The sequence below is a fragment of the Impatiens glandulifera genome, chromosome 7, assembly GCF_907164915.1.
Source record: "Impatiens glandulifera chromosome 7, dImpGla2.1, whole genome shotgun sequence".
Classification (NCBI taxonomy): domain Eukaryota; kingdom Viridiplantae; phylum Streptophyta; class Magnoliopsida; order Ericales; family Balsaminaceae; genus Impatiens; species Impatiens glandulifera.
In genome coordinates, this window is record NC_061868.1 from 50,208,447 (window position 1) to 50,223,591 (window position 15,145).

The 15,145-nt window shown below is 31.2% G+C and overlaps 3 protein-coding genes across 3 annotated transcripts; 2 read left to right on the forward strand and 1 right to left on the reverse strand.

Annotated features, from left to right (window-relative positions):
* Positions 1 to 2,643: 2,643 nt before the first annotated feature.
* On the forward strand, positions 2,644 to 3,801 carry LOC124946138 (probable carboxylesterase 2). The gene has a single exon (XM_047486706.1). The coding sequence runs from the start codon at positions 2,674 to 2,676 to the stop codon at positions 3,688 to 3,690; it is 1,017 nt and encodes a 338-aa protein (XP_047342662.1). The 5' UTR covers positions 2,644 to 2,673; the 3' UTR covers positions 3,691 to 3,801.
* A 4,698-nt stretch (positions 3,802 to 8,499) lies between these two features.
* Positions 8,500 to 9,509, reverse strand: LOC124945293 (probable carboxylesterase 2). The gene has a single exon (XM_047485695.1). It carries the CDS (start codon positions 9,490 to 9,492, stop codon positions 8,542 to 8,544), a length of 951 nt encoding a protein of 316 aa, XP_047341651.1. The 5' UTR covers positions 9,493 to 9,509; the 3' UTR covers positions 8,500 to 8,541.
* A 2,699-nt stretch (positions 9,510 to 12,208) lies between these two features.
* Positions 12,209 to 13,237, forward strand: LOC124910167 (2-hydroxyisoflavanone dehydratase-like). Its single transcript, XM_047450782.1, has one exon. It carries the CDS (start codon positions 12,209 to 12,211, stop codon positions 13,235 to 13,237), a length of 1,029 nt encoding a protein of 342 aa, XP_047306738.1.
* Positions 13,238 to 15,145: the final 1,908 nt, after the last annotated feature.

The window sequence follows — 15,145 nt, forward strand, 5'->3', positions numbered from 1 at the left end:
ATTATATTATATATATATTGAATATATTTAAAATTATGTATTTAAAAAATTAATATATTCATATTATTTATTTTAAAATATATTATATTTTAATTTAAGTTATTTATTAATAATTAAAATTATATATTAACAAAAAATAATATATTAATATATTTTATTTTTAATAATATATTCTTTAAATTTAAATTATTTATTAATATTTAAAATTAATTAATAAATATATATATATAATTAATTATTAAATAATATTATAAATATAAAAAATAAATAACTAAGTATATACACTCAATCAATTATACTCAAACTTAACAATTAAATAAGTCGAATGAAACTAGCCCTATATTTAAGATTATTTTAAAGAAAAATTAAAACATCCAGTTGATTATCAAATAAAAAGTCAATGTTAATCCTTTTTGTTCTATTATATTTTTTAAGCATTTTATCTTGTATTTTTATTCAGTACAATTTATCTTATAATTTTTTTTTTATTTTTGTAACACATTGGTAATTTGAAACCATCCCTTGATAACCTGATAACCAACCGAATTAAATTGTTTTGTTTGCAGTTTTTCCTCATACTGGGAAGGAGCAAGAATTGTATGTGTGTCCATTGTTTCGAGTAACCAGATTTTATCTGGACACTATAAACACAAATAAATATAATATAAAATTACCAATATATTTAATTATTTATTATAATTTATAAAAGTTGTAAGTTTATTTTTTTATAATAATATAAAATTTTAATACATTATAATATATATTATATTAAAAAAATTATTTATATAATTTTATTTTATAATTTAAAATTTTTAAAAAAATATTTATAAAGATGTCCCGCGGAAATTTCCAAAACTGAACGTGGTGGAGATGTTATTAAAAAATCTCCAAAATAAAAATGAAGCGAAGATGGTAAATTCATTCTCCATCCGGAATTGCCATCACTGTAACCAATCACCACCTTCCAAAACTAATAATATATTATTTAAAAAAAATAATTTATTATAATAATGAAAATTAAAACCATACAAGTCTATGCATAAAGTCTTCTTGTATTTTAGTGTAGACTTTATAAGTCTATAGTCAGTACAAAACTGAATAGTTTTCCGGAGAAATAATAAGTGATTCTTCTAAGAAACTCCTTCGTAATTGTCTTCATCTATATTTTAATTAGTTCATTTCTAAGCAATTCGATACATTATAATTGAGTTATGACTTCACTAAAGCAATTTGTTTAAAAATTTGATCTTGAAATTAAATATTTAAAAGAAAAATAGAAGTTTTATAATTAGGTATTTTATATTGACATTAATTTTTTTATAAAAGTATAATATTATCAATAAATTAAATAAAATACAATATACACATAAACGAAATCACCGAAGTCAAAGGTTGATTCGAGGTATGTGTTTAACATATTTTTCATTAAACAATTTCATCGTCTTTCTCTTGTGCTAGAGTTTATCATATGATTATCTCTCAAAATACGATGAATCTAATAGTGATTCAACATTTGAATCACTACACATCTAACTTGACAAATGTATCTAAATTATACTTGAGATCAAAGTAAATAGTGTGAAAATACAATTAAATGATCAATGAAAGTTTTTTTCTAAGAAAAAAAAAAGAAATAACTAGATTCTTATGACATTAAAAATGAAAGAGGCAAATGATAAAATAAGACCATGTATAGTTCTACAATTTCTATTATGTTAAACAATAGGGAGTTGAGAATTTATATCAAATAAATTAATCAATTATATCAATTTCCTTAATTAAATATAAATAAAATCATTTAATCAATAAATGTTATTTATAACTTATATTTGTAAGAGCACTCCCAATATCATATTATATATGATTTATCTATATAACATATAAACATATTATATTTTACTATTTTTCCAACCGCTCAAACAAATCCACTAAATTTCTATTTAATTGTTGAGACTAGCTCATTTAATTTTATTTTTGAATTATGCACTTCAAGTTAATACTTTGTTAGTGATATTTGATGTTAGTTAATATTTATGAAATAAGAATTAAAATAAAAAAGTAAATAAAAAATAATTAATCTTTTAATTATTCATATATAAATTTTTTACTGTCTAATTTTACCTATTGTTTAATTTATTTATTATAAAAGTTTTAAAAAAATATAAACTTAAACTTTAGAGGATAGATGGTAGAAATAAAATTAACTTTAGAGGATAGATGGTACTTGGTCTTGGTAGAAACAAAATTATGTTAAAAAAAAAATTGGTGTTTGAATATAATTTTTTACTTTAATTTATTCATTAAATTCATGATAACATATTCTTAAAAAAAACTAAATTCATCTTATAAACTGAATAAAAGGAGTTCTTAAATTCTTAATATTTAAAAAAGAAAAGAAAAGAAAAGCCACGGGTAGTTAGGTGAAGTTATACAAAACGCGTTCACATTAGTACTATATACGTACATGAGAAAGTGGCATTATTAAAAACTTTAAAGGTTTGTTTGACATGAAAATCGTTGGAAATGTTCCATTATTTGCAAGGAAACTCCAAAAAAAAAAAAAAAAAAAAAAAAACCAAAAAAAAAACAATTTCCTGCCTTATTTAAGGACTTAACTACTAGTCTATCCATATTCGATCCAATATCCTCATTTGAGAAATTAATATAGTAACAATGGAAGTTGCTCCAGCAGATCAGATTATTAGCAAACACATTAATGCCGGTTTCCCAGATGAGGATGATGTTAATGGAGATGATGTGGCCTATCAACTCATTCCCTTTTTTCGTGCATTCAAAGACGGTCGTGTCCAGAGATTCTTCGGCACCGATTTCGTACCTCCGTCCGACACCCCTCTCGGCGCCGGTGTCTCCTCCAAGGACGTTATGATCGAGCCCAAGACAGGTGTCTCCGCTCGCCTTTTCAAACCGGGCTCAGCCGTAGTCGACCCCACCAGTACTCATGAGAGGCGCCGGCGCCTCCCCTTACTAATCTACATCCACGGAGGAGCCTTTTGCGTAGGCTCGCCCTTTTGCCCAACCTATCATAACTTACTCACCTCCATCGTGGCCCAAGCTAACGTTGTCGCGGTCTCTCTCGACTACAGGCTGGCGCCGGAGAACCCTCTTCCGGCAGCCTACGAGGATGCATGGTCCGTTCTCAAATGGGTCGCTTCTCATGCCAACGGGCAAGGACCCGATCCGTGGATCAACGACTACGCCGATCTGAATCAGACTTATATAGCAGGGGAGAGCGCGGGTGCAAACATTGCCCACAACGCATCGGTTCGGGCCGGGTCGGAGGGGCTTCCAGACGGGGTCAAACTGGTGGGCGGGTGCCTGGTTCATCCGGATTTTGCGAGCAAAGAACGCGTGCTGACTGACGTGTGGGCTTTTGCTAACCCGACATCAGTCGGGCTGGACGACCCGCATGTGAACCCGTCGAAGGATGCAGTTTTATCGAAGATTCCTTGGGAGAGGGTGCTGGTAATGTTAACGGAGAGAGACTTCTTGAGGGCGGGCGGGTTGTTTTATTATGAGACGATGAAGGAATTAAGCGGGTGGGGCGGGTGTGTTGAGATGATGGAAACTGAGGAGGAGGAGCACGCTTTCCATCTGTTTAACCCGACTTGTGATAAGGCCGTGGATCTCGTTAAGAGAATTGCATCTTTTCTCAACACCAACCGTGGCTAATTAATATTATTGTTCAATAATAAATGTTATAAGTCAATCCTATATATATTATGTATTGAATAAAGAAGATAAGTCATCGTGATTTAGTACGGAATATATTATTGCTCAAAATGGACCAAATGGAAGTGTGATGTTATTTATTTATTTAATCATAGGGGATACATCTAAAATTTTATTCAAATCTAAACATGTGTCTAAGCTATTGTGAATCTCTCCTTTAAGACATTTATCTATGTTATGTAGTTTTTTTTGATAAATAAATAAGAAAAGAATCAAGATGAACATGTGAGAAAAGACAAAGTCATGAAAATACCTGATATATAAATCTCCAAATCAATATAGGAATAAATCAAATAACTTGAACATTTGTCGTGTTAGGCAAACTTTAATTTCACTAACCTGCTCGCCTAACTTTTTATATATATATATATATATATATATATATATATATATATATATATATATATATATATATATATATATATATATATATATATATATATATATATATATATATATTATTATTATTATTATTATCTATTATGAGAGTACTAATAATAATTCTTATCTAAAAATAAAATTATCTCTATATTAAATGAGGTAGGTAGATGTGTACTATAGCTCAGCTCATTAAATGAGTTCGGCAACTTTCATCCTTCTTTTTTAATATCTGTTTTTATTTATTTACATTTTTGATAGAAATTTTTTCACATTTTTTGAAAAACAATTATTATAATCGGAACTCTAGAACGTATCTTCTGGAGGAGGAATCATGTCGAAATATATTTCAAAGTGCTAAAACAAGGAGGATATGATGTGGATGCATGATAGGATCGATGAATGGCATATGAATATTTATGTTTTCAAAATTGAGAGTCATCCAAAATGTGTAAGAAATTTTTAAAAAAAAAAGAAAAAAAGAAAAACAAACAAAATGATTATGATAATAATAAGGTGAAATTAATCACAACAAAATCCTAGTTCTAAAACTAGAGGCATTAAAAAAAACCAAAAAAAAACAAACAAATAGGAAAGAGAAAAAATAACAAAATAACAAAAAAACAACGATCTTCCTTCAAATGAGTGTTTGAACTATATTATGACCCGATACCTTGAAAAAGGATACGTAGGCAGCTTTCTCTTCAAGCCCGGTCACCACCACACTTCTCTCAAAACATTGAGGAAAATAAGATGTTGTAACCCTCTAGCAAAGAAAAAAAATGATAAACGAAAAGTACATATTTAGAAAACAAGTAGGAATGAGGAATAATCCATTTACTTTGATGATTATTTTCAAAAGGAACTCAATGTTTCTGAAACTCGAACAAAGGACATCTGAAAAAACACTCTCTTAAACCATACAAATGCTTAAAATGTCTAATTTTTCTGAGTGATGCTTGTAAAAATTCACAACTCAAACTTGAAATCACATTATCAAAGAGAGGTGACTTATGAGGGCGCCCATGCGTAAAACTTGAAGGCTTCAGAAAAGTAATGACAATAAAAGACTGTGTTGGTTGAAATATTGAAATCACCATTTATTGCTCATCCAAACTCTCGATTTGGCTGCCAAAAATGGCAAAGCATAAATGTATCAATTCTATTGGATTATCTCGGTTTTAAATAAAAAGAAATAAAAAAATAAAAAAGAAGTGTACTCATAGAGATTGAGATATTAAAATCATCGATTGTCGTTCAACTAGACTCTTGTCTTAATTGCCAAAGACAAGAACAAAGCGTACTGATTCTATCAGATACATCCCGAGTATGTGTTAAAAAAACAAAACGAAGTCCAAAAGTCAAAACGCATAGCCTTCAAGAAGTAAGGATGAGCCTTTTGATTAAATGGTTAAAGTTAAGTGTGAGTTAAACTTCGATACTTGATGTTTGAATAAAATAAAATCACTTGAAAAGAAAATTCATAGTGCTCATTGATATTAGAGAGTGATTTTATGATTGATGTACTTCGTGTCAAGGAAAATCAACAATCATTGGTCTCTTTTTGAAACAGTCACAAAAAGAATGGATGAATCAAACTTTCGAAAACGTTTTGATCCAAAATTGAGAATACGAGTACAAATGAAAAAGACGACAACAACTAGAGGGCTAGACAAGTCTAACTTCATTCCTCCATTGCGAAAACGAGAAGTAAAATAAACCACTAAATCAATATTAGGGCATTTTGTTGACCAAAATGAATAAAAAACAAACAAACAAAAAAAGATACGTTTGAAAACTAAAAATGTCTTAAATTAAAAATAAAAAAATTAAACCCTAAATCAATACTAATGTCTTAAAATAAAAAATAAAAAAATTAAACCCTAAATCAATACTAATACTAGGGCATTTTGCACCAAAATGACAAATAAAAGATTTGTCTTCAACATCACTATTGAAAAAAAAATAAAAAAAAATTCAGGTGCAATCTCCTTGAAGGCTAGGCAACAAAGAAGAAGAGTAAGTTTGAGAGTGCAAGAGGCGATTCATTAGAGTCAAGAGAGGACTCGGTCCTATGACCGAGTCAATAGTTTAGTGAAGACGGAATCAAGAAAGTTATTAATTAATTGAATAACTAAGGGCTTTAGGGGATGGATTGGTTGTAGGGTCCGTCTCCGTCTCCGTCAACAAAATGTGATGCAACCCATTTTTTCATGTCGTTGTAGATGGGATTTTCAGAAAAATCCGAATCGCCAGAAGCTACCATTTGAGAAACCGTTTGAAGCCACGTAAGAAGAATCAAGAAGTAATTAATCTACTAGCAACAACCTTGTGCCTCGTCATCAAGAGAAAATTGAACCTTGACACGCGAGATGGGAGGATTTCCTTTATCTGCTGAGCTCAAGGAATCGAAAACAGGGACTGGAGAGGAGCGAGCTAGAGAGGATTCTTAATTAAAAGATGGGCTTGATCAATCCTTAGGTTGGAAAAAATCGTTCTAGCAGCTGCTAGGAGTTGTGGGAAAGATATTAGCCGATACTACTCTGTAATTATACATTTTTCATCTTATCGTCAATATAAACAAAAATTTAGTATCTTCATTCATGTGTCTACTTCTTTATCGAGATATGTTGTATGACTGTTTGTGAAACTTTTGGCTTGAGCCATTTGGGTTGATTCATCTTAAGTCAGAAATGCATAATAAGAGCAGAATTTTCAGAACATGAATTCACCATTCTTAGGTTCATAATCGGGATTGATGGTTTGAAAACGTTTCTTATGATGTTTCAAACGAGTTGGGATGAGCTCATGCATACTGTATTAAGGTTTTCGTGATTTCCCAAGAGTTTTCCAAGTTTCGTTATAAATGATTTTCAGAAATGTTTCTTCGTTCATGTGCCATCTTAATGCATGGCTTTGATTGATTCTATAATTGTATACAGCAGTTGATCAAATTTAACAAACAATGTTGTGATGGTTTGAAACATAGGTCATTAATCTGTTTTAACTCTTTGCTTCTTGGCTACATGTGTGTTTTGATAAAGTTATAATGAAATGTTAATTGCATAAGGGATGAATTGATGTTCTGTTTCATTTACCAAACTGTGATATGGAATATGATCAGTCTTGATGTTTGATTAGAAGGACTAGATTTTAGTTTTGCTAGTTGCTGGTGAATAGATTTTATCATCTTGAAAAAACGCATTGCCAAGACTCAATCTCCTCATGCATGCACGATCAAAGCAACTCATTGTTCAATCTGCTCTCGTGCATGAGGATATATCTAGTTCGGTTGACCTGGTCAACAAAGTTTAAGCTTTGTTTGGTTGCTGGTTTATTTTGTATTTTCGAATTACTTGCATTTGGAGACCTTTTAATAAATTCTAAAAAATTAAAAAAATAAATAATAAAATGGCTAAATAAATATTTTCCAACCAAAATATAAAATAATAATGTCTTAAGGCCTTGTTTGGAATCTATTTATTTTTCATAATTTTAATTTATCTTTCTTTTCAGGTACTATTGAGATCAAATATTCATCTATTATAAGTATTCATCACGATTTTATCTATTTATTTTCACGTACCATGACAATAACCTAAACACATGCCTTATGAACAAATTGATACAACCTTTAGTCGCATGATTAGGACTTAAGTTTGGATTTTTTCTTAGACGAATCTAATAGGGTAGATTAAATAAACGAAGTGTAAAAAAATATTTTGTATAAAATGTCCAAGAGTTTATAATAGAGACCATCGTTCAATGGGCATAAGAGACATAGGGCTGTTGTCCTTTCTCACGTGTAACCAAGTTCCGAATTTTAATCAGAATCTATTTTATTCGTGTTCGAGAACGCACAATATTTTTTTTCTCAATTTCTTAAAGAGAAAATTGGGTGGCGAATCTAAAAAGTCAAAGCTAGTCTAATCGATATTATTAAATTCTATTTCGGTTCCTCACCTCATTTTATACGAGATGACTTCCGAGAAAGTTGTACTCTCATTTTGTTTTACGAGGTTCGAGAGGAAGGTAAGTCACGAGATTTAATGAAATCGACATCAAATTAGATTTTAGTTTAACCTATCATTTTGGTTTTTCATCCCACTCAAAATTTAAGAGAAGAATAAGTTATGAGGCGAAAACTATCCAGTCGAAATAATATTTTAAGATGTCGATCTTTGTACGCTACCCGAAGATAAGTCATTATAATTTAGTACTAATATATTATTGATAAAATGGACCAAATGGGATTGTGATGAGACATTTATGAATAGAAATAAAAATAAAAGTAGAAAAATCCTCAAATTATTTGATTTTTTATGGCACGGACAAACAAAACAAAAACAGACAGTATATTAAACAAAGTTATCATCGATCGATCCATTATCCATATGTCATATTCTTACTTAACTAGTTGAAGAAAGAAACAAAGATGTTGAGCAGGGCAATGGCATTAGCGGAGGTTGGATTAAACAAATGGAAGACATGATCCTCTCCGGCGGACTCCACAATGTCCGCCGTTCCTTTCCAACCGCTCCTCCTCAGCCCCTCGTAGTAGTGACACCCTCTATCCCTTACTGGGTCTTTCTCCGCCACGCAAACTAACATCCTTTCGCATCCCATATCCGCTATCTTCGGATCCTTATTCGGGTTTATTATCGGGTCATCAAACCCGGTCACTGATGGCCACACGATTCGCCACACCGTCCTCGTCATTAATACGAAATCCGGGTTCTCCGCTTCCGATCCGATCAGTTCTTCTCCTCCGAACCATGGTTGGACTAGAATTACGCCCTCCAGCTTAGATCCGGATAACCCCTCCAACCCAACTCGCATCCCCAAATTGTAGGCTATGTTTCCGCCGGCGCTGTCACCGGCGAAGAAAACGCGGTTGAGATCCGCAAAGTCATTTACCCAATGGTCTCCGCCGCCGACGGCCCAATTAACTGCCGCCCAGCTGTCATCAAAGGGGATCGGCAAAGGGTGTTCAGGGGATCTTCTGTAGTTAACAGAGACGGCGACGATATTGGCGGCGGATACCAGGGAATTGAGATAGTTATGGTAAAGTGGAGAGAAGGCGGATTCGATGCAAAAGCCACCGCCGTGAAAATAGAAGAGGAGAGGCAATTTATCATGGGATTGAGATGGGTTGGTGGCTGGTTTTGGTAAGTAAAGGCGAGCGGACAAACCAGTTTCCGGCGAGATGATAACGTCCTTGGATTGGACGCCGGTGTGGGGATCGATGGATGGTGGGACGATTTCGTAGCCCTTCAATCTCTCAATAGTTCCGTCTTTGTAAATTCGAAACAAGTCCAAAATTTCATGAACTACTTCCTTGTTGCTGCTTAAATTTGAAGACATTTTTAGATTTGGAAGATCGAGCATATATGAATTTGATCACACGTCTCTTAATATATATATATATATATATATATATGTCTTGTTTGATATTAAATTTATTGAGATTATCAGTAGCAATTTATTAATCAATCATTATCACTTTTCTCTTGTAAACTACATCAAAACATAATTATTTAAATATAACCAGCATTATTCAAATAACCCAAAATTTATCCATGCCCGACTAGGTATCTGTATCTAAAATCCACTAAATATCTTATTGGAGTCGGCATAAACATTGTCCGACGCATATATTTATGCCAGTAAGGTCTAAATATGCGTCAGTAAAGAGACTTTCGGATACATATGTTGGTGCATTTATCGATACATTAAAACACGCGTATGGAAATGGATTTATCGACACATAAATATAACCATTATTGACAAATATGAAATGTGAGTATTACCGTCATATACATTTTGCACCGATATTAGAAGATTTAATGACACTCACAGTTGCGCCGGTAAAGAGGCTTTACTGACAAATACAGTAATGATGTAAGAAAAATTGCCCACTTTTAAATTTGAGCATTTACTGACACATAATTTTGTGCCGATAATGCTTATTTATGCTGATAAAATCTATTCCAAATAATTTTATTGATTTCAAATTTTGTTTTATGTACAGAAATTATATTATTCATTATACGTTAAATATTTTATTTTTGAGATTATAGACTAAAACGGAATGGTATAAACCACCAATTTTCATGACAACAGCAAAAGAGTAAACTTACTGTCTCCTCAACTCTCATGATTCACATACATGCATTAGGCGACAAAATATTGTTAGCTAACATTAATAATGATAATGAAAATATTGACCTTAATTCACTCCATTTTATTGGTCATATGGTATCATAAAGTTCACCATCAACATTAGAGAGATGATTTTCTTGCTATTAAGAATTTTGAATCTAAGAGAAATAAACTCATTCAATATGAATTGACCATTGTTCAATTTATTTTATTTTTGGGGTTTTAAAAGAATAGAATAGGATAAATAAATTTGAATTATAATTTATTATTTACATAAACATATTTAATTCAACAACCATTTACATAAAATATCTCATTAAATATTTTATCAAAAAATCCTACATCAATCACGACACCAAATTACACTTATGCCAAAACCTTTATTTTTTTCTTCTTTTACTTTAAGATTGAAGATTCAAATTTCTATTTTGGTTTCGACTGAATACTTTAAGAGGTTGGTTCTCCATAGGTCAAGAAAGAGAGATGTGTCTCCACTTTCGATTTGTACTGAGGATTCTTCGTCATCTAATCTCGATCCAGACGCGTATACATTGACGACGACAACGAAGAATATGATATTCTTCAAAGAGATATTCTTAGTCAAATCGGCAGAACAGAAGACTTCCAATAGCTAGAGCTTTGCGGATTCTTTATGATTCCTTCTCACCGTAAAAAAAAAAAAAAACTCTTTCTTGCCCTAATTTAGCAATGAAATTCAAACATCAGTTCCCGGAGATTCTCTTACCTGATTCCTGTTCAAAGAATAACTTCAACGGTGGAAATATGTGATCTTCTATATATATAGTAATTGAGACTTGAGTAATTGTGAAATTAAAGTTGCATTGGATGACGAGGTCTATTTGTTCATTAATTGATGTCACTTTCAAGATATTAATTATATGTTTATTTATATACTTTGATTTTAGAATTTTATAAATAAAAACTGATTAAATTTATATAGGTTAATGAATGTAAATAATATTTACAATTGTTTATCTATTATAAGAATAGTAAAATTTTATAATAAAAAAGTTTAATATATAAAATAAATTTAAATAATTAATGTATCACCTCTCTTTTATTTGGATTGTAATGACATAATAGTTATATCATTATTATTATTTTATCATGATTTTTTTTAATTATATATGAATTATTTAAAATTATATATATCATGAACTTTATTAATGGAACTAGTTAAGATAAATTAATTAAATTAATCAAGTGGTTCAATTTGTTGTTCTTATTATAAAATGTATATAAGACTATTGTTATGAATATATATATATATATATATATATATATATATATATATATATATATATATATATATATATATATATATATATATATATATATATATATATATAATTTTGGGTTTATAATTTGACATTTAATCAAATTTAATAGTTTCTTTTGATTTTGTAGGTACTATTTTATAGTATTTATAAATTAAATTTTTATATGTAACATTTTATTGAATTAAATAAGAATTAATTTCTTATAAAAAAACAAAAAACTACTTTAACAATTAAAATGACTATTTAGTTTTTTAAAAACATTAATTTCTAGTACCACACAAACTATTAAAACTATGAATCAGCAACCAACCAACCAACCGCGAGCGTTAGTGGTTTCCATTAATTTGAAGCTTGTCTAAAATAAAAAAAATAGTTTGGGAGGAGGCATGGAAATCTCTCAACCTTGAATAAAACAAGAATGTTTACTAATTATGAAAAATCCCTAATTCTTAATTTGGTAAGTGTATTGCATATTTAAAAAAAAGTAAATCCCCAATTACAATTCTCCGCCCTACCTCCTATCCTTGGGTAGGAAGATTTCAATAAATATATTACAATAAAATAAAACCTAAAATAAATAAATTAAAATTAATCCAAAAATAAATAAATAAATAAATATGGCTACCATCAAGTTGAACCCAATTACCATCATATTTGGTCTGATTCTGATCACGATCTCCGCTACTATCTCCTCCGCTGCTCATTCTCCTCCTCCTCTTTTAAAGGATGTTTTCTTCAAATTCTACTTCATTGCCCGCATCAACGGCACCATTGAAAAGCTTCTTCCGCCAAATCACGTGCCGGCATCTTTGGACGGAGCAACCAACGTCCAATCCACAGACGTCGTCATTAACCATAAAACAGAGGTCTCGGCCAGGCTCTATCGGCCCATGAATGCGGATTCCAAGAGTCGTCTCCCCCTTCTCGTCTACTTTCACGCAGGTGGTTTCTCCATCAGTTCTGCCTTCGATCTTTCTGTTCACACTTACATGAACAAGCTTAGCTCCGACGGAAACATCGTCATCCTTTCCGTTGATCACCGCCTCACCCCTGAAAATCCCATCACTAGCGTCTACCGTGACGGATTTGACGCCATGAAATGGGTAGCCAAGGCTCAACGCAAAAGTACCAACGGCGACTTAGCCTGGGTGAAAGAAGTGGTGGATTCCGACAAGATCTTCGTAGGAGGACATGACTCCGGGGGAAACATCGCCCATAACGTCGGGTTGCGAGTCCAAAAGAAGAATCCAAAAGGAGTAAAGCTTGCGGGGATAATACCAATCCAAGGGTATTTCTTAACCGTGGATGCGTTGCCTTCTCTTCTCAGTCAAAGCGAGGATATGAGGAACAATATAACCCTATTCTGGCCTTTTATAGTCCCCGGTAGCAGCTCCAGCGATCCCAGAGTTAACCCTTCATTGGAACTCAATTTGCAGGTCCTAAAGCCCGCCAAGGTGTTGGTTTGCGTGGCCGGGCTCGACGGTTTGAAAGATGCAAGCAAGGCGTACTACGATGCACTTCAGAAGAGCGGGGTGAATTCCGAGTACTACGAGTCCGTCGGAAAAATGCATAATTTCGATTACTTCGCAATGGACTCAACTGAAGCAACCGCTCTACAATCTAAAATTATTTCATTCATGCACTAAATTACTTACGTGCAATGCTCCACAAGGAAATGGTTATGGGTAAGAATTATTAATTGTATTTAAAAAAGATGGAAAGAAATGTTAAATTTATTTATAAAGTCTTTAAATTTTATTTATGTATAGACTTGTCAAAATTATTTAACATAACGAAAAACAACATTATTTTTTATTCACATGTGTTATTCACGTGTTTATTATATATAAATTTTTTAACATATTTTTTCACTTCAGACAGACACTCTCTTTTCATATAATACATACAAATAAATAAAATTAACCTTCTCTTTTCACTCAACCATTCCTCTTTACCGCGATAATAATTGCTCTCGACCTTCGCCGCAAATCAAGTCTACCCGATGATGCTCGATATTGGGGCAAACATTGCGATGGATCAATTATTGTCGCGGTAAAAAAGAATGATTGTGTCGACGGCTGGTAAAGAGATAGATGGAGGGTTATGTCACGATAAAGAGAATGTAAATTTTATTTATTTACATTGAAATGAAAAAAATAGGTTAATATATATATATATTAATATATATATATATATATATATATATATATATATATATATATATATATATATATATATATATATATAATAGATGGATACAAATTTAACGTAGTTTGAGGCTTCCGTTATGTTAAATAATTTTGACAAGTTTATATATATAAATAAAATTTTACGACTTTTTAATAATTATGACACTTTTCTTAAACATTATAAATAAAATTGACATTTTTTCTAATGGTTTCAAACACAAAAATGAGAATAAGAATGTGATTGGTAAATATGAAGAATGAGAATGAAAATGGTTAATAAAAGAATGATGTTGGATTAAAACCGTATAGTTATTACTATTACTGTTGATAGTAATTGATTTAGTTATAAAGAATTATTACTATTATATTATATTGTCAATGGAGTTTTATATTATAGTAATTTAAATTATAATTATTAATATTTTATCAATTAATTGTTTATTAATGATAATTTCACAAATATTTTTAATATATTATATTTACCAAATATTATAATATATTATGTTTGAAGATTTTTTTTTGTAAAACTACATAATGGACCAAGATGATAATATGAATCATCACACAATTTGTAAAACCTCATTTTCTCAAACCAAAAAGAAAAAAAAAATTAACTCTAAAATAAAGCAAGCCTTACACGAGAGATGATGTTCTAGTGAGCTGTTGTAATAATCGTGTATGACTTGTTTTACTTTAGAGTTGTTGTAAAAACTTTTGTACGTGTAAAACTTTCTTTACTTTAGAGTTGTTGCATAGCCGCTTTAATTTAAGAGGTATGATAAACCCAACGAAGGGTTAGCGAAAGTAAGGCCACGAATCCTACGTGGCCTTGCCAGCTAAGAGAGAGAAAAAAAAAACAAAATAAAAAAATTAAATATTTCAGTTTCCCCCTCTTTCTTCTTTCCTCTCTTTCTTCTTTCCTCTCTTTCTTATTTTCATTTATCACTTTCGGCGAACCCCGATTTCTTCTCTGGCGATTTTTCTCTCCGGCATCCCCGACTTCTTCTACTTTCTTCATCTTCTTTCGATCGAAAATGGTAAGAGAACTCTTTCGTGTATGTTCACTTCATTGTCTGCCTTCGTGTTCACTTCATACTATCTTTTCAGGCTGGTGGTCCAGGTACATCTCCATACAAGACTTCAAAATCTCCCAGATCTCAAAAGACAAGGTAATAACATTTTCTTTTTTAGAATCGTAGATCATTTTAAAGATTTGAAGATCGTTTAGCTTTTTGCGGTTAGGGTTAGGGATTTTAATGATTTTAATGATTTTAACGATAGAAAACTATGATTATTGTGTATTTGCTGCATTATGAGTCCGGAAATGGATGGTTTAGAGACCCGAAAGTATGATTGTATAATGTT

Excerpts from the sequence above, each read along its gene's own strand:
- LOC124945293 (XM_047485695.1), bottom strand. The coding sequence starts at position 9,492 with ATGTCTTCAAATTTAAGCAGCAACAAGGAAGTAGTTCATGAAATTTTG.
- LOC124946138 (XM_047486706.1), top strand. The coding sequence starts at position 2,674 with ATGGAAGTTGCTCCAGCAGATCAGATTATTAGCAAACACATTAATGCC.
- LOC124910167 (XM_047450782.1), top strand. The coding sequence starts at position 12,209 with ATGGCTACCATCAAGTTGAACCCAATTACCATCATATTTGGTCTGATT.